The 24,967-nt window shown below is 34.9% G+C and overlaps 1 protein-coding gene and 1 long non-coding RNA gene across 3 annotated transcripts; one reads left to right on the top strand and one right to left on the bottom strand.

Moving 5' to 3' along the window:
* Positions 1-547: 547 nt before the first annotated feature.
* On the top strand, positions 548-19,090 carry LOC117321625 (alpha-tubulin N-acetyltransferase-like). Of its 2 annotated transcripts, none has more exons than XM_033876119.1 (9): positions 548-734; positions 2,087-2,156; positions 2,468-2,562; positions 2,901-3,072; positions 3,323-3,533; positions 3,828-3,958; positions 6,675-6,760; positions 13,937-14,140; positions 15,716-19,090. In XM_033876119.1, exons 1-9 carry the CDS (start codon positions 643-645, stop codon positions 15,903-15,905), a joined length of 1,251 nt encoding a protein of 416 aa, XP_033732010.1. In that variant the 5' UTR covers positions 548-642; the 3' UTR covers positions 15,906-19,090. The 2 variants fall into 2 exon arrangements, with proteins under 2 accessions (XP_033732010.1, XP_033732009.1); XM_033876118.1 differs by having other exon boundaries at positions 13,793-14,140.
* A 968-nt stretch (positions 19,091-20,058) lies between these two features.
* LOC117321626 lies at positions 20,059-23,686 on the bottom strand. Its single transcript, XR_004531387.1, has 2 exons — positions 23,381-23,686; positions 20,059-20,682 (listed from the first exon to the last, which is right to left on the bottom strand). It is a non-coding gene; the product is annotated as an uncharacterized LOC117321626 (long non-coding RNA).
* Between the last annotated feature and the right edge of the window lie 1,281 nt (positions 23,687-24,967).

Genomic DNA, 24,967 nt, shown 5'->3' with positions numbered 1-24,967 from the left:
ATAGAGATATCTATATCTTTCAGATACATATATCTCTTATTAAAAAAAAAGATATCTGTGTTTGGAATAGATATTCTTCAATTTAGAACAGGGATATCTCTATTATAGATACAGATATTTCTAATAAAAAATAGAGATTTAATTACATTATCTTTCATTGAAATACAGTACAGATGACTGAATTAAATGGGTAAAAACCGAACGAATAGTCATATATCATGGATAACGTATTTAAGTGATAATCGTCGAATTATGTTTTTGACATTTGAAAGGGGCGGTTCTGAAATGAATGCAAAAGTAAGAAATATCGGGAGATATTGCTTGGTACTTGTTGGCGCTATCGACGCCTTTATGACGACTAAAATAAGATCAGCTCCGGTGAGGAAATTAAAATAACATAGTCTACCATTCAATAATAATTTACGACCTTTATAGCTAAAATTAAATATTTCAAGAATCATACTGCTATATAAATACGAAAACAGAAACAGATAGTATTATGTATCTTTGAAATATATTCTGCCCGGCCCTGCAATGTTTGCTTGGAGCTGAAAATGGTGACACCTTCAAGCACATTGATACGGTTTTCAACCTAAATATGACGTTACCACTTAATCTGTGCACAGGAGAACACGAATTCTAATGGAGTTTCCATTTAATATCAACAATTTAGTTGGAAGTGAAATTTCCAAGCTAGATAGAAGTGTGACTCCATTCAGGAAAAATGCCGACGGGTAAGACCCGGTTTATTTTGAAATATTTTATTTGGTTGTCATGCTTGATGATGTCAGAATGTTGATTACAATATGATTATCTATTTATGATTAAGACTACTTTTACTAAATATTCCTTTTATGGTATTTAACCTACAAGAAAAGTTAAAATAAATATACGATCACTTTACAATAACGTGTTTCTATTTCAAATTATCATGCATTTCAGTAACTTGTTTATATAGCTCAAAGAAGTATGCAATAAAGCTAGTATACTACAGTAACTGTTCAGGACTATTAGGCCTACCTATATATTTGGGGTTGTGCCTAATCCGAAGGGTTCTGATATTAATATCGCCTTTCAAGCTGATTTACGTAGTAAGATCGTCAGAAAATTCGGACTAGGTGTGCCCAACTTTTTTCGAAGAAGTAAATAATTAACTGTCACTCAAATGCAGGACTATTAACCATGGGGTTGTACCCAACCTGATTAATTTTCCTTTGTTTTTCAATATCTCACCTTGCCTTAATTCATAGATATATCTTATTGATGTTTGGTGTGTTGATAAGGAAATATAGAAATTCCCTTATGTAAATACTGATGCACAATAACCCGTGTGTGGCAATGTCATCACTGATTCACTTACCAAAATATAATCAAAATGATGTTGCAAAAAATTGTGTAGTAAATAACTTTTCAATTCTCATGTCAATGCAAATAGAAATAATGGAATTATTATGAAGATGTACTTGAAACCAATATCTTTCAGCATACAATAAATTAAACTTTTGTTAAAATTGACCTATCAACAAATGCAGGAAAATTCAGGAAAATTCTTTGAAAAAAAACAACGTATAAATGGTTAGATTGTATAGCAGAAATTAGATTCTGCAGAAAAACTTTTGACCCAGTAGTGTACATTAGCACCAATTTAGGGACTCATGCAGGAATCATACCAAGAGTTATACTTGTGAAAGGATCACTATAACCTCTGGGAACTCAAGGACAGGTTTTTCCTGGAAACGAGTGTTTAATCCAGGTAATAATTAGGTAAATAGCAATATTACAATACTGTACTAGCCTCATATACTTCAGCTTGTTGGGTTCAGGGTAAAACTAGAAAACCAGAGGTCCCTGGTTTGATCCCCATTGGAAGCATTGAAATAAAGTTCAATTAACCATGCTCCCTGTTGCATTTTGCAACTAACTAAAAATAGCCAACAAGGCTCAAATGGTTACATGTGGATTGGCTATCTAGAGTTTCAAATTAGGTCCCAGTCTGGTTGTTGCATTTGTACTTCCTGTTATATAAAATAAGCAAATAAATGAGGTGATTTATGTAATAATTTGTTCATCTATTTTTTCTCACAAGCTTTACCTGTAATGAGCTACGGTCCCAACTCATCACTGTCATTGATAAGATGGGAGAGGCTTCTTCACGGGTAAATATAACTGTAATAGTGTACTGTATAGATAATCTACTTTACAATACATCCACATGTTTTATTGATAATCAAATGGTACACTGTATAAGCATACCTTGAAAAAAGAAATACAGCCGATACACGGCTTGAAAACGTTAGCGATATTCAACTGGAATTGCCTTGTTGTGTCATTTATGTTTACATATACAATTATATATATTGTATACTGATTACAATAAAAGTGATATTCAATTTGATATATGACTACTGTTTATTTGAACTGGTTCTATATTCACATCCTTACATTTCTATTTATATTTGTTTATTAGGCCCAGGGACTCCATGGAACAATTACAGGAGGGCGAAAACTCCAGTTGTCGGACCACACCCTGTACTTAATGAAGGATTCAAACAATAATAACAAGTCAGTGATTCAGTAAATCTGAGTAGATTAATATTAAATGAACTGGACATACTGTATCATCTGTTCTGTAACCTCAGTGTAGGTGCCTTCTTTTTATTTATAATTTTTAGACAATGGTAAACCTAGCTGGCACAATGGTATAGTTACAACATATCTGATACATGTCAATCTGTAAAAATCAAACAAAATAGCCTTATATCTACAGAAGATATATATTTTCACAATTTTACTACCAAAAAAGCTTTATAGTTTTGATTAAGTTGATAACTAGCAAGCTTGCTTTATGAAGCCTTTTTGATGTGAAATGACCATGTATATATCCTCCTTAACTGTTGTAGTGGTGCTGGAGCAGCGGTGGGCATTCTAAAGATTGGACATAAAAAGCTTTTTGTGTATGACAGAAATGGAGGTGTCCATGAGTTGGAGCCTATATGTGTGCTTGATTTCTATGTCCATGAGTCTAGGCAGAGGATGGGCTGTGGGCGCAAGCTGTTTGATTATATGCTCAGAGTAAGTTTTACTGAGTATTTGGAACATCACACAGACAAAATTGCCAGTTTGTTTCATAACATAGTTGAACCACATCATTGTTTATATTGATATTACTTGCAATTGTATTTTTATTATAATGTATTGTGCATATCAAGCATTCCCAGTTGTTACACCAGTATGATAATAAACATGATAAAATTCATTACAAAAATATAAGTATCACCATGACATATACCATTCTATCTAAAACATTTACCTCTGTATACAGGATATGAATGTCAAACCACAACATTTGGCAATTGACAAGCCGTCATTCAAGTTCAGTCAGTTTCTAAACAAGCACTACAACCTGAAAGCAGAGATTCCCCAGGTGAACAACTTTGTGGTGTTTGAGGGTTTCTTTAACCGCCCGAACACAGGTGCTGGTAACGCCAGGCGGAGATTTGGGGGCAGGCCTCCCATACATCCAGATTCTAACTGTAAGTAAATATCAGTATACAATTTAGAAAAAAATCTGACCACATATCTTTTGTCATAAAAATAAGATTAATCAAAAACGATTTAGATTTAATATTGATCTATGACTGGGTTGTTTTTTCGCTCCTAGTTTTGTCAACATTGTCCAAAAATCTTGACTGGTAACTTGTAAGTAAATTTTTTATTGCGTTAATTTTAATCCTGTATGAATTAATGATAATTTCATCATTTAATGAAAACTATTATTGTAACTTTGTTGAATTGTTTTGATAAATTGGACCTTTTGTTTTTTTTAGTTGGTGATGGAGAAATAATTGTACAACAAGGTCGAAGTTCTAGTCATTACGGACGCTTTAAGCGTCACTACAGTCGGCCAAACTCTGGACAACTGTCCAGCAGAAGTGCTCCACCTAATCAACAAGATGAGGTCAGTACATTTAGATAGATAAAAAAAAAATAAGAAATCACAATCTTCCCACTGCCTTTCCAGCATGTTATTGGTGCTAAGTTGTACAGGTTGCCTGAAGGAAATCAACAAATATTTAAAAAGATTATGAACTTGTTTTATTTAGAATCACCAGAATGGTGAGAGAGAAAACATAGGGTCTGGCTAAGTGAGAGGGCTTGCTGTAGAGAGCTGAGATGGGTAATACTATAGGTTATCCGATGTAATACAAAATATATTGTGTTTTCAAGAAGGTTTTCAATTTCAACATATACATGTATACCAGCCTTACCAGGTATACAATCTAGCCAACATTACCTACCAGGTCATAAAGTAGATGAGACAAACTACAGGAAGGCAACAATTATGCTCAGTATTTTGTATTGTGGAACACATGTACATATCTATCCTTTTGTCAAGTTGTGAGGTTCAGAGTTTTCCTGTTAGTGATGTCTTGTTCTTTGTTAAATTAATGATTTTAAAAACAAGACAACTGACATTGGATAGAATTTAGTTACACTTCTCCACCACCACTCTTTTAAGGCTATATATAGTTAAGAGTGCCATATAGTACGACCAGAATGACGTTGGGTTGAACTTTGATTAGCATATTGATTGCCGACAAGTCAACAATCATATAGGGGGATACGTTCATTGCATACGTTTATATATGCAACAGTTCAAAATAACATATAAGACCATCCACATCGATAAATCAGTCGTGTGAGCTCAGTGGTACGTTACCAAAGTACTGGTGACATATTACAACGTTTGAATCCCATAGGGTACATTTCCATTTAAAAGTTTTTTTGGTGTTTTTTGCATTTTGTCAGTTCTACATTCAATTAATATCAAACTTCTGGCAGCTTGAGTATTCAACTAAACTATGAATATATCAGACAGGATTCAACAATATACGCCAATGACCAAGGACATTCTGTTTTATTAATTTTGATAATCCAAGTAAATACATTTGATAAGCTTTAAATTACTATCCAATGTTATTTGAGATAAACATGTACTAATTAACGACCGCATCTTTTTTACTTTTACCTATATATGCATAAGCTTATTGAGTATTTGACACAGAGACCAGACTTAATATGCATGATTATTTTGTATCTTTTAAGGCCTTCCATTATTTGTTTATTGGTTGTCCCAAACCATTTTTAAGCCAAGTTACTCAACAATGTGTTGTACATGTGTGTTATGTACTTGATGCACCGAGACATCAATTAACAGGTTAACATCACCTATTGCCTATTTTGAATATTCCTCAAAAGGTGAAGGTCATTCTTGTCAGACTATACCAGTATGATAATATGTATAATAATAATATCAGTGATGAATTCAATGGCACACCTTCATTATTTTCTAAAGCAACATCGTAATGAAGATGCAATAAGAGCCTTCATAATTTAGCCCAATGCTTCCAGTGCAAAAGCACAAGAATAAGATTTCCACTAAAACTAGTACATTTACAGTATTTACAGAATTATGGACATGTTTATTTGTTGTTGATGATGGGTCTATATGAATATTCAATATTGATTTGAAAACTGTCAAAACCAGGATTATCCACTTGATAATAATGACCATTTGGACAACTACGAATTAGGACAGACAACAGCAAGTCTAAACCGTCGAGGCACTGGTCATTTTTACACCATGGACCATGTAAGTGACCACATCTGGTCAAGGAATGTTATGATGGACATTGGTAGTTGATGGCTAGTGTGTGTTTGGTCTAACTGTATTCATTAAGAAGTGGGTATTATAAACTGTATGTTAAAGGTATTGTTAGTGGTTACAGAAAATAACAGGAGAAATTATAATGTGTGTTGTATCCTAACCATATCATGATGTTAGCGAATGTGTGATACATCATGGGTAAATAACAAGGACCAATGTTGTATGTTTCAATGTAACTATAACGAGATAACATGTGTGGTAGCATGTCCTATTAATTAGAATGATGACAATGGTATTTGGTAAATATAACAATATTTTTGTGTTTGAAAATATAGTAGTAGTGTTGAAGTTAGTGTACAGCTGTTGAATATCACTCAGTACGTTAATGTAATACAGTCAATGACAATCATTGATTAAAGATAATCCATGCTGCATATAAACAAGAGGTCCATGGGCCTTAATAGTCACATCAAGTTCTGATACTCCATGTCAAGCATGCAGCAATATCTGATCCAGAGATGGAGAGAAATTAAAGTAAATCCAGGATCTCTAGTAATACAGCAATGTTGCCAAACTCAAACCTCCTCTTTGCTTTAGTTAGAGATCACTGGAACATTGTGATTTGTTTATGTTGATATAATATTCATACTAATTACAATTTACATGCATGCCACTTACTGAACAAGGTATATGAATACAACTTTATTGTTATAATGATACAAATTTCAAAAATATATAACTGTCATCTGCTATCAAATTGTACAGAATGCTTTTTGAATGTGTTCACCACAGAATGACCACATGTATTAAGTTTTAAATTTTTACCAATACTTAACATTGCTGATGTAAATTACATGTAGTTAACTAGTCCTGAGAAGAGCAGAATAAATTGAGCTGGAATAAGGCTAAAAAATTAGAAACAAAATAACTAAAATAGCTTCTATAGCTGTCATGAAAATTTGAAAGTTTACAAATAATTCATGAAGTCTGAATTTTATCCAAACAGCCAAATTTAAGAGAACTTGAGCTGCAAGTACCGGTTGGAGTCAAAGACCTTGAAATTGATCCACTCAGGAATACTTCAGACCAAAGGTATTATGTTATGGGAATAATTTGACCCTGTTGTAACTTGTCCAAGCAACACGTTTACAATATCACAAGTAAAACCTGTTTTAAATGTATGTATTTTATTGTTAAGACACAATGAAGTCTGTGTAATTTGACATTTGAGTATGTTGACATTCTGTCTAATCAGACACGAGAATGACATAACAGTATTACATGTTTTTATCTGACAACTGAGTATCCTGTCTAACCGGACATCAAAGTGCCCTAGCGGACATCTATTCTTATTTGACCTGCACTTTCTGACATTATGTATTATCTACCACCTGAGGTTTCTGTTTCATTGGACAACTGAGTATCCTGACATTCGTTCTTCTCTGACATACAAGTATCTTGATATGTATATTCCGAAACCTTCTGTATTATCATTCTGACATTCTGTATTATCCGACACCTACCGGTAAGTATCCTGAGTAATCTGAGAGTTAAGTCAGTATCCTGTCTCATATGATGTCTGAATGCCCTGACACTCTGTAATATCTGACAACTGAGTGTCTTGATATTCTTATCTGATATCTGGAGCCCGAGTATCCTGTCTAACCTGGGACCTGAATGTGACATCGTGTCTGATCTGACATCTGTGTGTCCTGAAAGTATTCTGGAATTTATTCTAGTATGTGTATCTAGACATCCATTCCTATCTGACATTTAGCTGAGTGTCCTGACATCCATTCTTATCTGACATCTGAGGATCCTGTCCTATATGACATCCCAATTGTCCTGAAATTTGTATCATCTGACACCTGAGTATCCTATCACTTATTTAATATAATTCCTGAGTATCATGACACTCGAGCATCCTGTCTGATCTGACACCCGATTATCCTGACATGTATTTGACACCTGGGTATTCTATCACTTATTTAATATGATTCCTGAGTATCGTGATACTCGAGCATCCTGTCTGATCTGACACCTGAGTATCCTGACATTATGTATTTGACACCTGAGTATCCGCTGACATTATGTATTTGACACCCGAGTATCCGCTGACATTATGTATCTGACACCAGGGTATCCTGACATTATGTATCTGACGCCCAAGTATCCTGACATTATGTATCTGACGCCCAAGTATCCTGACATTATGTATCTGACGCCCAAGCATCCTTACATTATGTATCTGACGCCCAAGGATCCTGACATTATGTATCTGGACGCCCAAGTATCCTGACATTATGTATCTGACGCCCAAGTATCCTGACATTATGTATCTGGACGCCCAAGTATCCTGACATTATGTATCTGACACCCGATTATCCTGACATTATGTATCTGGACGCCCAAGTATCCTGACATTATGTATCTGGACGCCCAAGCATCCTTACATTATGTATCTGACACCCGATTATCCTGACATTATGTATCTGGACGCCCAAGGATCCTGACATTATGTATCTGGACGCCCAAGTATCCTGACATTATGTATCTGACGCCCAAGTATCCTGACATTATGTATCTGACGCCCAAGTATCCTGACATTATGTATCTGACGCCCGATTATCCTGACATTATGTATCTGACACCCGATTATCCTGACATTATGTATCTGACACCCGATTATCCTGACATTATGTATCTGGACGCCCAAGTATCCTGACATTATGTATCTGACGCCCAAGCATCCTTACATTATGTATCTGACGCCCAAGGATCCTGACATTATGTATCTGGACGCCCAAGTATCCTGACATTATGTATCTGACGCCCAAGTATCCTGACATTATGTATCTGACACCCGATTATCCTGACATTATGTATCTGACACCCGATTATCCTGACATTATGTATCTGGACGCCCAAGTATCCTGACATTATGTATCTGGACGCCCAAGTATCCTGACATTATGTATCTGGACGCCCAAGTATCCTGACATTATGTATCTGGATGCCCAAGTATCCTGACATTATGTATCTGGATGCCCAAGTATCCTGACATTATGTATCTGACACCCGATTATCCTGACATTATGTATCTGACACCCGATTATCCTGACATGTATTTGACACCCGATTATCCTGACATGTATTTGACACCTGAGTATCCTGACATGTATTTGACACCTGAGTATCCTGACATGTATTTGACACCTGAGTATCCTGACATGTATTTGACACCCGAGTATCCTGACATGTATTTGACACCTGAGTGTCCTGACATGTATTTGACACCTGAGTATCCTAACATGTATTTGACACCCGAGTATCCTGACATGTATTTGACACCTGAGTGTCCTGACATGTATTTGACACCTGATTATCCTGACATGTATTTGACACCCGAGTATCCGCTGACATTATGTATCTGACACCAGGGTATCCTGACATTATGTATCTGACGCCCAAGTATCCTTACATTATGTATCTGACGCCCAAGGATCCTGACATTATGTATCTGGACGCCCAAGTATCCTGACATTATGTATCTGACGCCCAAGTATCCTGACATTATGTATCTGGACGCCCAAGTATCCTGACATTATGTATCTGACACCCGATTATCCTGACATTATGTATCTGGACGCCCAAGTATCCTGACATTATGTATCTGGACGCCCAAGCATCCTTACATTATGTATCTGACACCCGATTATCCTGACATTATGTATCTGGACGCCCAAGGATCCTGACATTATGTATCTGGACGCCCAAGTATCCTGACATTATGTATCTGACGCCCAAGTATCCTGACATTATGTATCTGACGCCCAAGTATCCTGACATTATGTATCTGACGCCCGATTATCCTGACATTATGTATCTGACACCCGATTATCCTGACATTATGTATCTGACACCCGATTATCCTGACATTATGTATCTGGACGCCCAAGTATCCTGACATTATGTATCTGACGCCCAAGCATCCTTACATTATGTATCTGACGCCCAAGGATCCTGACATTATGTATCTGGACGCCCAAGTATCCTGACATTATGTATCTGACGCCCAAGTATCCTGACATTATGTATCTGACACCCGATTATCCTGACATTATGTATCTGACACCCGATTATCCTGACATTATGTATCTGGACGCCCAAGTATCCTGACATTATGTATCTGGACGCCCAAGTATCCTGACATTATGTATCTGGACGCCCAAGTATCCTGACATTATGTATCTGGATGCCCAAGTATCCTGACATTATGTATCTGGATGCCCAAGTATCCTGACATTATGTATCTGACACCCGATTATCCTGACATTATGTATCTGACACCCGATTATCCTGACATGTATTTGACACCCGATTATCCTGACATGTATTTGACACCTGAGTATCCTGACATGTATTTGACACCTGAGTATCCTGACATGTATTTGACACCTGAGTATCCTGACATGTATTTGACACCCGAGTATCCTGACATGTATTTGACACCTGAGTGTCCTGACATGTATTTGACACCTGAGTATCCTAACATGTATTTGACACCCGAGTATCCTGACATGTATTTGACACCTGAGTGTCCTGACATGTATTTGACACCTGATTATCCTGACATGTATTTGACACCCGAGTATCCGCTGACATTATGTATCTGACACCAGGGTATCCTGACATTATGTATCTGACGCCCAAGTATCCTTACATTATGTATCTGACGCCCAAGGATCCTGACATTATGTATCTGGACGCCCAAGTATCCTGACATTATGTATCTGACGCCCAAGTATCCTGACATTATGTATCTGGACGCCCAAGTATCCTGACATTATGTATCTGACACCCGATTATCCTGACATTATGTATCTGGACGCCCAAGTATCCTGACATTATGTATCTGGACGCCCAAGCATCCTTACATTATGTATCTGACACCCGATTATCCTGACATTATGTATCTGGACGCCCAAGGATCCTGACATTATGTATCTGGACGCCCAAGTATCCTGACATTATGTATCTGACGCCCAAGTATCCTGACATTATGTATCTGACGCCCAAGTATCCTGACATTATGTATCTGACGCCCGATTATCCTGACATTATGTATCTGACACCCGATTATCCTGACATTATGTATCTGACACCCGATTATCCTGACATTATGTATCTGGACGCCCAAGTATCCTGACATTATGTATCTGACGCCCAAGCATCCTTACATTATGTATCTGACGCCCAAGGATCCTGACATTATGTATCTGGACGCCCAAGTATCCTGACATTATGTATCTGACGCCCAAGTATCCTGACATTATGTATCTGACACCCGATTATCCTGACATTATGTATCTGACACCCGATTATCCTGACATTATGTATCTGGACGCCCAAGTATCCTGACATTATGTATCTGGACGCCCAAGTATCCTGACATTATGTATCTGGACGCCCAAGTATCCTGACATTATGTATCTGGATGCCCAAGTATCCTGACATTATGTATCTGGATGCCCAAGTATCCTGACATTATGTATCTGACACCCGATTATCCTGACATTATGTATCTGACACCCGATTATCCTGACATGTATTTGACACCCGATTATCCTGACATGTATTTGACACCTGAGTATCCTGACATGTATTTGACACCTGAGTATCCTGACATGTATTTGACACCTGAGTATCCTGACATGTATTTGACACCCGAGTATCCTGACATGTATTTGACACCTGAGTGTCCTGACATGTATTTGACACCTGAGTATCCTAACATGTATTTGACACCCGAGTATCCTGACATGTATTTGACACCTGAGTGTCCTGACATGTATTTGACACCTGATTATCCTGACATGTATTTGACACCTGAGTATTCTGTCTAATGCAACACCTGAGTGTCCTGAAATTTTGGTATCATCTAACAACTGTGTCACATGCTAGGCATTAATTCTAATATGACCCCTGAATATCCTGACATTCTGTCTAAACCGACACTATAGCTATATCTAAGGGTATCCTGACAATATGTCTAATCTGACATCCGAGTAATTCCTTTTGATTTTTATAGCTTTTAATTTTCAACATGTTTTTTCTTTTGTTAGATAAGTGCATATTATCTAAACAAGAGGATATCTTTGAGATGCTATGACTGTATTACTTGTTAACTGTAAAGTTTTGTTATACTGTTGAACCTCTTTAGTAATGTGCACAAAGTTAGTTCCTGAAATCTTGCAATCAGAATAGTTAAGATTTGAAACAGATCTGGGTTTCACATGAAATTTGTATTTGGATCTGGAAGAGGCTTTATTAAAAGATATATTTTTAATAAACTTGGAATTGTTGTGTCAACATCAATACCTTAATTAATGAGATTGACTTCAGCATATACAACACTAGAGTTTATTTGCGACCACTTTAAAGGCCAATCACAAAATGTGAATTCTGTTAAGTCATTTCAAAAAGATACATAAATATGATGATATGTAAAAATCCTGTCCCTCTTTTTTGGAAATAAAATTTAAGAACAGTTGTGTAAGGGTTAAAGAGGTTTGTTACAAACATGATAGAAGTGTAGTATGTTTTTAATGGATAATATTCTGACATTATTTTTTTCACTACCTGGTATTTGTCTAAAATTATCAATACTAAAACCTGTATTTAAGTAGCTAGTCTGAATTATATCTATCTATATATATATATTATCTACACTAATCTTCTATTGATATGCAGCTATTGTACAAAATATATCACAATTTGGAGTATCAATAATCACAGGGAATGGGTTTGGAGGCTTGAAGGAGTCATTGTTTAAATGCAAACTCTGTACAAATGTAGGGGGTTTAAATATAAGATAGTTTGGAGCATCCCATGATCAAAGAAATGATTATGTCACTCATCCTTTGAGAGAAGAGGGACAAAGTTCAAAAGGAAAGGTTAAGTTAAGGGATCTGAATTTTGTATAGAATATTCCTTTGAAAAAATATTCATAAATTGGACGAGTTCCATTGGATTAAACTGGGTAAATATTGTACAGTAGACCTCATAGTTTCACCAAAGTTTTTTTACAACATCCCTTGGATTCAAAATATATGTAGCCATGAGGCAGATAACTAGAAACATGTTTAACTTTAACCAAATTTAATTTTTCACTTTTTAACTTCCACCAGACCATTGGTAATCATATTCATTAAAAACAAAGTTGTACAGTTCAATTACTATTCTAAATTCAGTCATAGTTAACTGAAATAAAAATTGACCACTTTACCATATTCTTGTGAATTTCAAACAAGAGGTTTTTTGTCATGGTTCTCACCTGTTAACTTTGATTAATTGAGAAATTATATCAGATGGTTCACATGTCTTAATATAAGCCAGCAGAATATATTTCTATTTCTCCACATTGTTTGGAGTGGAATCCGCTGTACTATATGTTGCATATTGTTCTTTAAAACAATTTGTAGAAAAATGATAAGTTTGTAAAGGTCACCAATGGTTTGTTTTTGTATATGTAACATGTATATACTCCTATTAACCTTGTGTTAACCAAATATACTGATGATTCAAATCTCCTTCCAAACTCAAACAATGAGTGAAATCCACCTCAACTTATACAAATACCCGGTATTGGTACTTTACCTACATCAGACATGGAGATAAATATATGATCCATCATTAGGTAAAACTGTTGGTTGACATTAAAAACATGTACAAATATATATACATATATATATTTCAATTATTCAGACTAATTTCATATGTATACCAGTTAAGGTATTCATATATATATTGAATACATTTTGTAGGTACTTGTATCATTAATCCACAAAATTAAGTACCATTAGAATGAAAAATTTAATGAAAACCATGAAATTTCAGCCCCCTGATAATATCTGAATTTTTTACACAATCTGTTTGCTTTGTGTATCTTTCTGTAATGCATAAACTTAATTGTTTCCCATGCTATTTTAAACACCAGATAATCTTAACATTTTTCTGGACTGAACGAGATCTCAGTTAATAGGTTTGACTGTACTAACATACTGCCCTATGTTATCCCAATCTTCATTAACTTTGCCTTTTCTCACTAATCTTTTTTTGAAGTGTGCACTTGAACCTGCAGCCTCTAAACACCACATATAACTCACGAGCGTATGGTGCAGGGGCTAACTTATACAGTCGCCATGTCAGCACACCTCCTGAAGGGGGTCATCGCTCTCGTCCTAATAGCGGTTCATACAACCACAGGGAAGGAAGTCGAGCCAACAGTCGTACGAGTGGGGGGAGTCGCACCAACAGTCGAAATCAGGAGCCTTTCAGAGGACCCTCTCCACCAATGCTAAAGAGACAGGAACCCCCACAAAGCTACAAAGACCAGCTCAACCTTCACCAGGACTATCAAGGTCGTGGTGGCCACCTGAAGGTTCACATCACCCCAGACAATCAACCAAGGTTAGAAGAGTTTGACAAATAGTAAACATGTTAACAAAATATCTTGTGTGTAAAGGTATTGAAATTATTTTGTGATATATACAATATTTCACAAATTGTCATACAGGTCATCTTTCATGTTTTTTTTGTACATGTAAAAAACCTTAACCCATACTTGGTTTTCTTGTACTTATTTGCCAACTTTAAAAATGGTCCATGTGGGAGCTCGATTACAAATGTTGGTGCCCTGTTGCAACCACCGTGTCTGTCTGTCTGCCTGCCTGTCTACATACAGTGCTTACTTATTGAAAGAGCATGATTAGAAAAGCTTTTCAGCATCAAAATTCAAAGGTCAATGTAACTGTTACTAAATATACATAAACAAATCACCTTCCATGCAAAATCTAAGAGTTTTCTTTGGCCAATCTAATTCAGACTTCTTTCAATGCTTCCATACTTGAAGTATTCTAAGAATTGATTAAAAGTTTGAAATGTCAAAGGTCAAGGTCACTGTTACTATCAATAGAAAATCAGTTTCCTTGCAGTAACATGAGTTTCCTTTGGAACTCAAACTTCATACAGTGCTTTCTTATTGAAAGTGCTTGCTTTTCTGTGTCAAAGGTCAAGTGCGATAACTTAATATTGCTTTTGCCAATCAAACTGATGCTTCATACAATGCTTCTTTCTTAAGTGCTTGCTTGTAATTTCTTTTCAGCTTTGAAGGTTAAAATTTCAAGGTCACATTTACTTTAGATAGAAATCAAGTGTTCATGGGTATTAGCTCCATGTTCTACTGTCAAAAATGTATTAATTATTATGTGTTTTGTTGACTTTTATGCCAGGCCATCCAGACTTTCAACTTAAATGTTTTTCATTGAAACTTAGCATGGTGTTACACTGTGATGTGCAGATGTGCAATAGGGGTTTAAAAAAAAGGTTACTAAAAATACAACCCAAAATATACTGTGAGAAAGTATCATCTTAGGCCCTGTACAGAAGTTCAAACAATGTGAAATGCTAATGCACATTATGTGTTTAAAAACTTCCTTAAGGTCAAGATCAAGGTCACTGTTATTAAAAATATAACGCGGAATATACTTTAAAGTATGTCATATCAGACCATATCACTTACATAATAATAATCTGTGAAATACAGGTGTGCAGTAGGAGTTTTAACAGCTACTTTTGCTAAGGTCAAGGTCATAGAATAATTTGTATATTTGCAGCATAAAAGTAGTAATTCTATGTCAGTGTATGACATGTTTTAAGTTCAGGTATGTATATATAGACACAGACACATTGCAGGCCCTCACTGACATGTCAGACATCTAGTTACTTACATTGGCTTTCAAGAAATAATTTTGTATTATAAAGTCTTATGATTATTGTTCATGAACTTAATCTCTTCCGCCGCCCCTACCCCATCTGTTTCAGCAGCTGATAGGCAGGAAACCAAGATAAGGATAAAGTGATTGATTTTCGAGTTCTGTAAAAAGTGATTGACTTTTTAATGTTGTATTGGAATATACCTAATTTTTTATAATGAATGTACAGGTGGTTCTATGACATAATGCTTGTCTTATATTCTATTTGCAGTAATTTACCAACGATTCAGACATACACAAAGCCATCACTCCTTCCTAACATTACAACCAATGCATACAACTCCGGCTATGCTGACCGCTACAAGCCCCTAAATAACATGACAAACTGGACTCCTGGGGGAGCTAGTCCAACCCACCAAACGATCGGGGCACGCCACTACTCCCATACAAGACTTTGGTAGGATGGAGGTATCAACTTTGCCATTTTATCATTCACAAAAGTATGACCAGTGGATCTTCTGAAGAAAGGGCCTTGCTACACTGTACTATGCCAATACCTTTGTTGGATGTAATGTGGAAGTTTAGAGATTTTAAAGTTGTCATAAAATTTGTGGGAGTTTATAGTGGAAACCAGTTAAGGTTCTCTTCCATAAGCACATACCTGGTATTAAGCCCATCCATGTAAGATACAGATCAGAAGAAATGGTAACAAATGATATTTCATTGTCTTGATGTTACAACCCTCTCTTGCTTTGAGTTGGAATTGAAGTATTGACCTCCTCGGCTTAGTGTAGAGATATATGGTTACTTGTAATCAACCTATCTCGTAACTATGTAGAGTAATAAATGGGTCACATAGTCAAGTCGTAAAACAGTTTACCGGTAACAAATGTTATTATACCGTGGTTGTTAGTACCTGTGTAATTACGCTAGATAATAGAGCAGTAAGGTACAGTGACGTGTAAATCCTTCAATACAGATACGTTCCAATTCATCACTGTCCATTTTCTTATAGTTTCACTTTGTGATTTACACCACTGTCAAACAGCACTTTACTCTTAAATCTAGGAAACATGTAAATGTCCCTGGAAAGATTTAGAACATGTGCACCACTGTGAAACATTACTAAATAAATCCCAAATTCAGGAAAAATGTATAGTACCTGGTAAAATAAATAGTGTAAGTCCAGTCCTTGATGTCTGATCTGTCATCATCATAAGAAATTTTGCAAGTCGGTTGATTAAGAATTGACGGTACCATGTACATGTACATAAACTTTATATAATATATTCTTATCAAAAAAGATACTGCCATTTATTAAACTCATTGTTTAGTTGCATAGTGTATTATGATATTTAGTCTAATTTATTAGCTGTGATAAAAACAACAACATATCAATCAATGCTGAAACATCTTTGTTATTTGTTATCAAAACTGAACTTACCGGTATATATAGTTATCAACATGTACTGTGATATATAGTCTTAAAATAAAAAAATATTTTTAGAGAATATTATGAAGCCTCAATTCAAGTTTTTTGTAATGGTGTTAACATGAATGAAGGTTTGCCTGTAGTTTTATCAAAACTATGATATTACAAAGATCACATCCTTTTCATACTCTTGTCATAATTTAACATAGTGCTAATATTTTTTGTCTATTGAGTAGTTGACATACAATGTACTTATCTCAGTGTGTTCTGGCTGGTGTGTATTAAGTTATTCATTTCCTCATGCTTTGTATTTACATGTTTATCATTTCATTATCTGTCTGGAGGAAATTCTGGAGAAATTTTACGATATCCTACCAGTTCGTGTAGCTTGAACATGAAAAATCAAAATCAAAAATGCATGATCCATGTTTTGTCTTTTTTTTTATTTTGATAAAATAGAGCGCTCATTAGCTTCATGTTTCATTAATATGCGATTGTGAATTCAGGGCATTTTAATTGATGAAAATTATTTCATGTTCAAATATAATTAACTTATTTACTGGTTGTATTAAACTATATTTACATTCCCTGCAGGACTCATTTGTGCATTAAGTATATATATTTTGTACATCGTGTCATGATTATATTGTAGATAGATATTCTATTCATATCATATTAATTAAGCTAACATTTTCTTATGTTAATTGGTGATGGTTAAAACCATATACTGTATGTATCAATTGCCACACATTATTATTGGAATGGTAATATAATATACAGTATTGAAACTGTGATCTTTTTAGAATAGTGATGCATGCTTGCTAATTGCTACTTTATAGTAAAATATGTACATTGAAATAACTTTGTTACCATGTTGGTTAACGTTGTTACCAGTGTTTATTATACTGCATGTATAACTAAAATTATCACTGTTGATATGCGTTTTATACCTTAATTTACCATAATGCACTAGCTGCAATTTTGAAAATGCATGTAATGTCGTTTTTTGCCGACTTTTCATGATATTTTTATATCCACAACTTTTTGATGAGAGGGAAGGATTCACATGTATTGACTGTTACTCATGTCCATCCCATCTTCATTTTGCTTTGCCGTTTTGATCAAACTACATACAAAGGTAATGTATGGGAATACCTGAGTGTGTTTATGATTCAGGGTTCCGAGACCAATAAGGTCATAGGAAGCTAAGGTCATGCATAAAATTCCATGAATGAGTTATCATTTCTTGGATGAAAGGTCGATGTCACTTACTACTGGTGTTTATAGAAAATAGTCAATATCACTAGCAGTTTCATTACTGAATACAGAGATCATGGATAAAAATGTTTCCCATTTCCCAAATGATGTCAAGGTTGCTGTGCATATCAAAGTACATTTTTTAGCAATTTCTAACAAGTTTTGTATTTTTCAGGGGGCTAAGTCATCAGTTTTACTATAAATTTATAAAACTTCATTGATTTTCCAAACAAGTTACCACATATTGCCTGATATTAATCACTCGTGTTGGCTTCGATGGAAGTGCACAATTGAAGGAAATGGATTACCTGTACCCCGATGTTGAGCCCCAGTTGCCTAAGTGAAAGTTTTATTATACTACAGTGCAACCCAATTGTAACTAACTTAATTTCATATGTACATGTATCAATCTAATTAAAATCATACTTGTAATTTCCGCTTCTCTACGATACACTGCAATACAAGATCCTTGTATTGCAGTGTTTCGTAGAGGAAGTCTAATTCTAATTAGATTGGTACATGTATATAATATAAGGCATATTTGTCAACATTGATTGATACATGTCTTCCAGACACTTTCTTGTTCAGCCTGAATTTCATCATCAAAGAATAAATAATTATGTATTGCGTTTAAAACAATTGCTCCAAAATTTTGTTTTAGTTTAATGATACAGTGGACTTTTTTGAAGTCTCTATATGATACAGAAAATCAAAAATGTTCACTGTGAATTTAATCTTTTTACAAGAGACACATTTATTGGGCTAGAATGAACACAATACAAGCACATTGTTATTGTGAAAACACTTGTTTATACACTATACATGTAAGGTATTCTGTTATTGACAGTGTATGTATTGTTTAGTTGTGTTTTATGCTGATGAACCTGGAAATAATGATGATTCAACTGAAAGTACATGTCCAAGTCCGTATGAAATAAATAATACTAAATTATTTAATCCCCAAGTTTTTGTTATTTTTTTTATTCTCATTCCATCTTCAGTTATTTTTGAAAATTGTTTTCGGGTGTGTCGTCCATCTGTCCATATGTTATGACAATAAACAATTCAAGTGACAGCTATTTCAACAGGAATAATGAAAGGAACTTCAAAAGAATCTCCCGAGACAAATCTAACTCACCAGTTATGAGTAACTTTGATATAAATGCTGTTCCCCTTTTGTCAGCATCGGTGATGGAATCTCTAGGCCTCCACAACTTTTTTTTCCCATGTTCTGGACATAACCATCAAAACTCACTTTAAAGACTTGGGTGAGTTTTTGGAAGTTCTTTAATATATAGATCCACACCCAATGTTTGGTATAAAATATATATTTGTTTATGATATGTCAAAAGTATGGTATTTGTTGGGATTACTTTTGGCATTTGTTTCAACTCTATACCTATCTAGTGTTTGTGTACAAAATGTATTTATGTGGCATAAAGGTTTCAAATCCTAATAAGTTTTCCGTGTACACAGTAGGATTTTGTGATCACTGGTTACTTCACATTCGTTATTGCCGGTATAGATTGTAGTTGCACATGCCATGTTTCGAGCTTGATTAGATATTAACTCCTCCAAGTTACTGGTGTATCTTCGTATACATTGCATTGTCAGCCCATGGTCCTTTCTTCATTATAACCCTTCTATTTCCACAACATTGGGTCCATGTGTCCTCTATGACATTAACCTTTGATCATGACAATATAAATAATCAAAGTAACATTGTAGCACTATTAATTGTATCCATTCCCAGGTAAATATTGGGCAAATGCCACTCTAGGTAACATACATGTTGTGTGGTAGTAAATTATTATTCAGGTGTTTACCTAAGATTTAAAACTACATTTTACAGTAATACTAGTCTGAAGTTTAATAACAGGATGATGCTAGTTGCATCATCAATATGACTAAAACTGTACACAGTCTCCATCAAATCACATTTTATTATGTACAATTCTTTTTTAAATACAATTATATAAATGAATTCATCTGCATTCAATACACTCACATCACCACTACTACACTTAATCAAAATTTCCAGTTTTAAAATCAAGCTATTGAAATAAATACAATATGATGTACTGAAATATTTACCTGCTTATTTCATTTCAAATCTAAAACTGCAACTCTAAAGCAATAAATGTTAATTGTTCCATTCAAAATTTGTTTTATCATTTTTTTTTCAAGATACATTGTTGATGGATGTACAGCATTACCAGCATTGTTTTCTTCGTTCACTTTACCATTAACAATATAAATATGTTGTGTTGAGTTCTATTGTTTTAATCAGGTGTATACACTTTTTTTTACTGATCTGTACTTTTATCCAAACCTATTGGAAACAATTGGATATCAACTCAGGATCATACTATAAAGTTCACAGGTGTGCAAATAATACCAGCACCAAACTTCAGGTATCCCATTCATCCTTAATAAGAAACCATGAATTGTTCAATTTCCCAAAGCTGGAAGTCTTCTTGATTGGTGAGTAGATCCTTTTTCTGCCACATTCTGAACCTAGCTTCATCCACACCATATCTTTAGATAAACTGTCAAAAGAAAACATTTATTATATAAAAATATTCACTCTTAAGAATGTATGATGAGCCAGCTGTTAACTGTATTTAACATTTTTCATAAATACAAGTAGCTATTCCTATGCCATCCTGAACACCATTTGGTTTCATTGGTCGAAGTTAAAAGGTCAAAGGTCACTGTTCACCACTTCCGAATTTCAAAGCTTGTGTACAAAATATCCCATAAATTTCCCAACATATTTACATATTCACACCATGTATTATAACATCAAAGTTCTACACCTGATTACTGATTAGATAAATCAGTTGTAGAGTTTGGCAGTCATCGAGATTAAAAGGTCATAAACAATGCTCAAGGGGGGTTTAAAGTCCAAAGTCCACATACAGCACAGCAAAATACTTAGTTATTTAATTAGTTATTTATTTTTTTCTATAAATTTCACTTTTCTCCTGTAACTTTACAAAATCAAGCATTTGAAAGGGGTTTTTTTTTTATCAATTTTCATTGATCTTTAAGACAAAACATGCATGAAAAATATATATCAGATTCTGCTGATGACCTGATGTCAATCATTTTATCTAAGATTTAAAAACATATACAGTGTATATGCATGCTGATGTTTGTTGGTTCTTGTTGCCTTTATGAGAGTTTTGGTTTGTATTGTTAAAACTATATGTCCAGTATGTACATGTATTAACAAAATAAGATGGTGTCCACAAATGATTCGGTTACTGACATAAGCTTAATTCACATATCACACAACATGTCATACCTGGCCTGTAGCATACCCCACCCAGTCATAGAATACTGATAAAGCAGTGGACATGAAGTACTGATTTTATAGACTCTAGTTTGTCTCAGACAGGGAACAGATTCTATAACCTTCTTCACAGGGGTAAAAACTCCACTCTCTGGTGGCCTCGAGCTCATTCCTTGGGGAATTTTATCAAACTCTGCAAGGTCATCATTACTATTTTTAGAAAATCCCAGTTTCATTTTATTTAATTCTGCTGCCATAATACGTACTAACTTGCATATGTTTTGCAAGTTGGCAGTTTTCTCCAACCTGCTGATTCGGCAGGATAACGGGTGGGAGACAGAGCTAGACTGGCTGTTGAAATTTCACCACAACGAATACAACATTACACCGAAATGTAATAGCATAGACAATAGATTTAAACTCCACTTTCACACATTACAACAAGTAGATTCCAGCAATTATTTAGGATAAGGATTAACAATAAAATAAAACCTACAATGGCAATGGGACACACATATAAACAACATTACAGCCAATTACAATGCCAATAGGTCCTTTAATTTGGTTTCTTAAAATGCAAATTAAAAATAAACCCACCACCTATTAAAGAACATGCATATAATTTATATAAAGCACTACTAAGTCAGACCAAAAGTTTAATACTGCTCTTCCATTAGGGACTGGTCACCCACAATGCTAACACATGCACCAAATTGAACAAATAGAAAAAGTACAATTAATGAAGAGCAGCACGCTACATAAACAACAAATACCACAACACCAGCTCATGTAACAGACATGATCCTCTACAAACTACAATGGCTAACACTACAAACACGAAGCTTATACACAAGAATCTCCTTTTTTCACAAAATTGTACACTAAATCGTAGAGAAACCCAACTCATAAAGTCACTCCTGCATACCTCAAACACCGACTTTCAAGGTCACAGATGTCAGCTATGTTACATTATTTAAACAACTTCTCATTAACTAAGAGGCCCAGATGCATGATATTGGACCTGTAGCATGTTGGTATGAAGGGCTACCAATTATGATGGTGACCTACTTTCAAGGTCACTGGGTTCAAATGTGTTAAAATCTTAAAGAAAAAAAAATCTAAATAACCAAGAGGCCCAGGGTAATGATATTGGGACAGTGGCATGCTTTGATAACTGACTGAAAAGTTTATTCATTTATTAATTTAAAAAAATAATTAGCTATCAGTATGACAATGTATTTGGAAACTCAGGTAATTGTTTAAGCCCATCAGGGCCCCTTGTTCTACTAGCCAAGTTTAACTTGGGTTTGATATTAAACATCAATATTATTTTGTTTTATATAAAGCATGAGTATTGAGGTTTTGAATATTGTCCCCTACCAGCCACTGCTAGGCTATATACTGTAATGATTTATAAATAAAAGTTTATAAGCTTACTTATGTTTTGAAGCTGTTGAATGTTGAGAAACACTCCTTCCTGATGTCTTCTGAATTATAAAGATGGTACACTTTTGGTGTTAATTCAGGAAAATATTAAGTATACAGTTAGCTGATTTTAATGTAATAAAACAAGAAAAGTTTTGTCTACCTAAAATCAATTTTTGGTACTTTCCAATGTGCAAATAATCTTTGCATTTTTGCATGTGTCATGACTGAATCAATGCGACTTGGACGGAAATTCTTTAAAAGTTAACTTTGGAGTGATTTGGGCTATTTTTGGTAACAAAATTATACCTCAATTGGCGTGTAATACGCAAGGTTCCGCCGTATTGTACTCAAGTTGGTGGTTTTCCCAAACCTGATCAAGGTCTTGTTGTAGATTTAGTGTGTCGTCTTTGTTGTTAGTCATTGTTACGACGCACTATGCCGGACAATAGACGATCGCAAAATTAATAGGTCGCTTGAGACCTGTCTTCTAAGAGCTCAATTAAACCTGAGAAAATACTTACATAATGCTATCGTTGTTGTGTTTCAACTGTTTTGGATATTTCAGTGTCCTCCAGCTCCAACTTCGACACCTTCGGAGGACCTAAATTCCTTTGTGTGAATTTGTTGAACCCAATTGCAAATACAAACGTTAACACTGTGAGTCTAAAAATCTTCAAATTCTCTATTGATCGTTGATTGAGTTTCTGACCATAAACTAAATAATTGTAGATGCCCTTAACACCTCTCCTCTTTGGAATCGGCATGTTTAGTTTGTAATCTGCGTCTTCCAGGTGCTTAAATTATGAAAGAAATCTGCCTCCTGAATGCGTTTGGCTGGTGATACTAAAATATGCATACAATGTAGGCTACATAGTGATTTGGTTAGCCTTGGTACCTCAGTAGTTTAACACCTTAGGTCTGAGTCTACGTAACACAAGTGATTTCTATTGAGCCTTTTAAATTCATAATATAGACAAGAAAATACAACTCCGCGGATTAACAGTAAATCTAACAAAAAAAAGTAGTTTCTCTTTGGACTGGGACTGGAATCATACTCGTAAGTTATTTCCCTTTATTCAGGCCAAAGCCGTTTTCGTTTGGTTTGGCCAGTTTGACCAGAATTGTAAGGACGGACATGGTGATTTTATTGTTGTTGTTGTTGTTTTTAGACGAACCTCGACAAAGACTTATAATGCCTGCATTATATGCATGCACGCAATTTCAAAAGAAACGAACGAGATACATGTCCGCATAAACGAACAGGCATCAATGCAACTAAGCAGGTACACTAGGATTGTCTTGCTTGTCTCGCCTGTGCCGCTTTGTCAGTAGATTAAATTGAGATATGAAATAAGGGTATTGCTATAAAATGATAATGATAAACGTACATTTATGTTCCTGACATATCTGATATATCATTTCTATCTCAATATTTACTGTCAGAATGTTCAAAGCCTGTAGTATATCATATTATAGACGTGGAAATATTGGTGCATTTTAAAACAAATAGCCAAAGGAAAATAAATTATTCTTAAAATTCACCTTAATAAGGTCTATTACAAAACAAAAACAAACAAGAAATATCTTTTAAAAAGATAAACGGCTTAGTTTTAATTCTGGTGGTTATAATGTAATACTGCTGGTGAAATAAATCAACGAACTAATGCGTTTCAGCACCGAGAACAAAATTAGATCAGTTCGAATCATTTTGGTAATAATAAGACTGCATTTGAATAAGGAATATGATTTTATTAATGTGTCGTTTGAAAAGATACATCCACTTATTTAGCTTGCATTCAATCTTAACTTTGCCAAAACAAAATTAGACGGCTATGCCGAAAAACCGCTCTTTCAGAAAAAGTGATGGGACGTTCGCGGTGTCCTTAATATACCAGCAAACTTCGATTTCTGCTTAGGCAAAATTTGTTTCTGCCTAGGCAAAATTCGATTTTTGCCTAGGCAATAATCGAAACAAAATTATTTTGCCTAGGCAAAAATACAATTTCTAGGCAAAAATAATAATTATGACATCCTTCCTGCGCTATAGAAATATGCAAAAATATTTAATTATGACATCCTTCCCGCGCCATAGTTTGAGAATAAACTTT

The sequence above is a fragment of the Pecten maximus genome, chromosome 2, assembly GCF_902652985.1.
Source record: "Pecten maximus chromosome 2, xPecMax1.1, whole genome shotgun sequence".
Taxonomy (NCBI): Eukaryota; Metazoa; Mollusca; class Bivalvia; order Pectinida; family Pectinidae; genus Pecten; species Pecten maximus.
The sequence above is the reverse complement of the archived record's forward strand: the minus strand, read 5'-3'. Positions and strand labels throughout refer to the sequence as shown.

Excerpts from the sequence above, each read along its gene's own strand:
- LOC117321625 (XM_033876118.1), top strand. The coding sequence starts at position 643 with ATGGAGTTTCCATTTAATATCAACAATTTAGTTGGAAGTGAAATTTCC. Across the intron at positions 2,157-2,467 it reads TGGGAGAGGCTTCTTCACGG|GCCCAGGGACTCCATGGAAC; the intron begins GTAAATATAACT and ends TTTGTTTATTAG. Across the intron at positions 2,563-2,900 it reads GATTCAAACAATAATAACAA|TGGTGCTGGAGCAGCGGTGG; the intron begins GTCAGTGATTCA and ends TAACTGTTGTAG.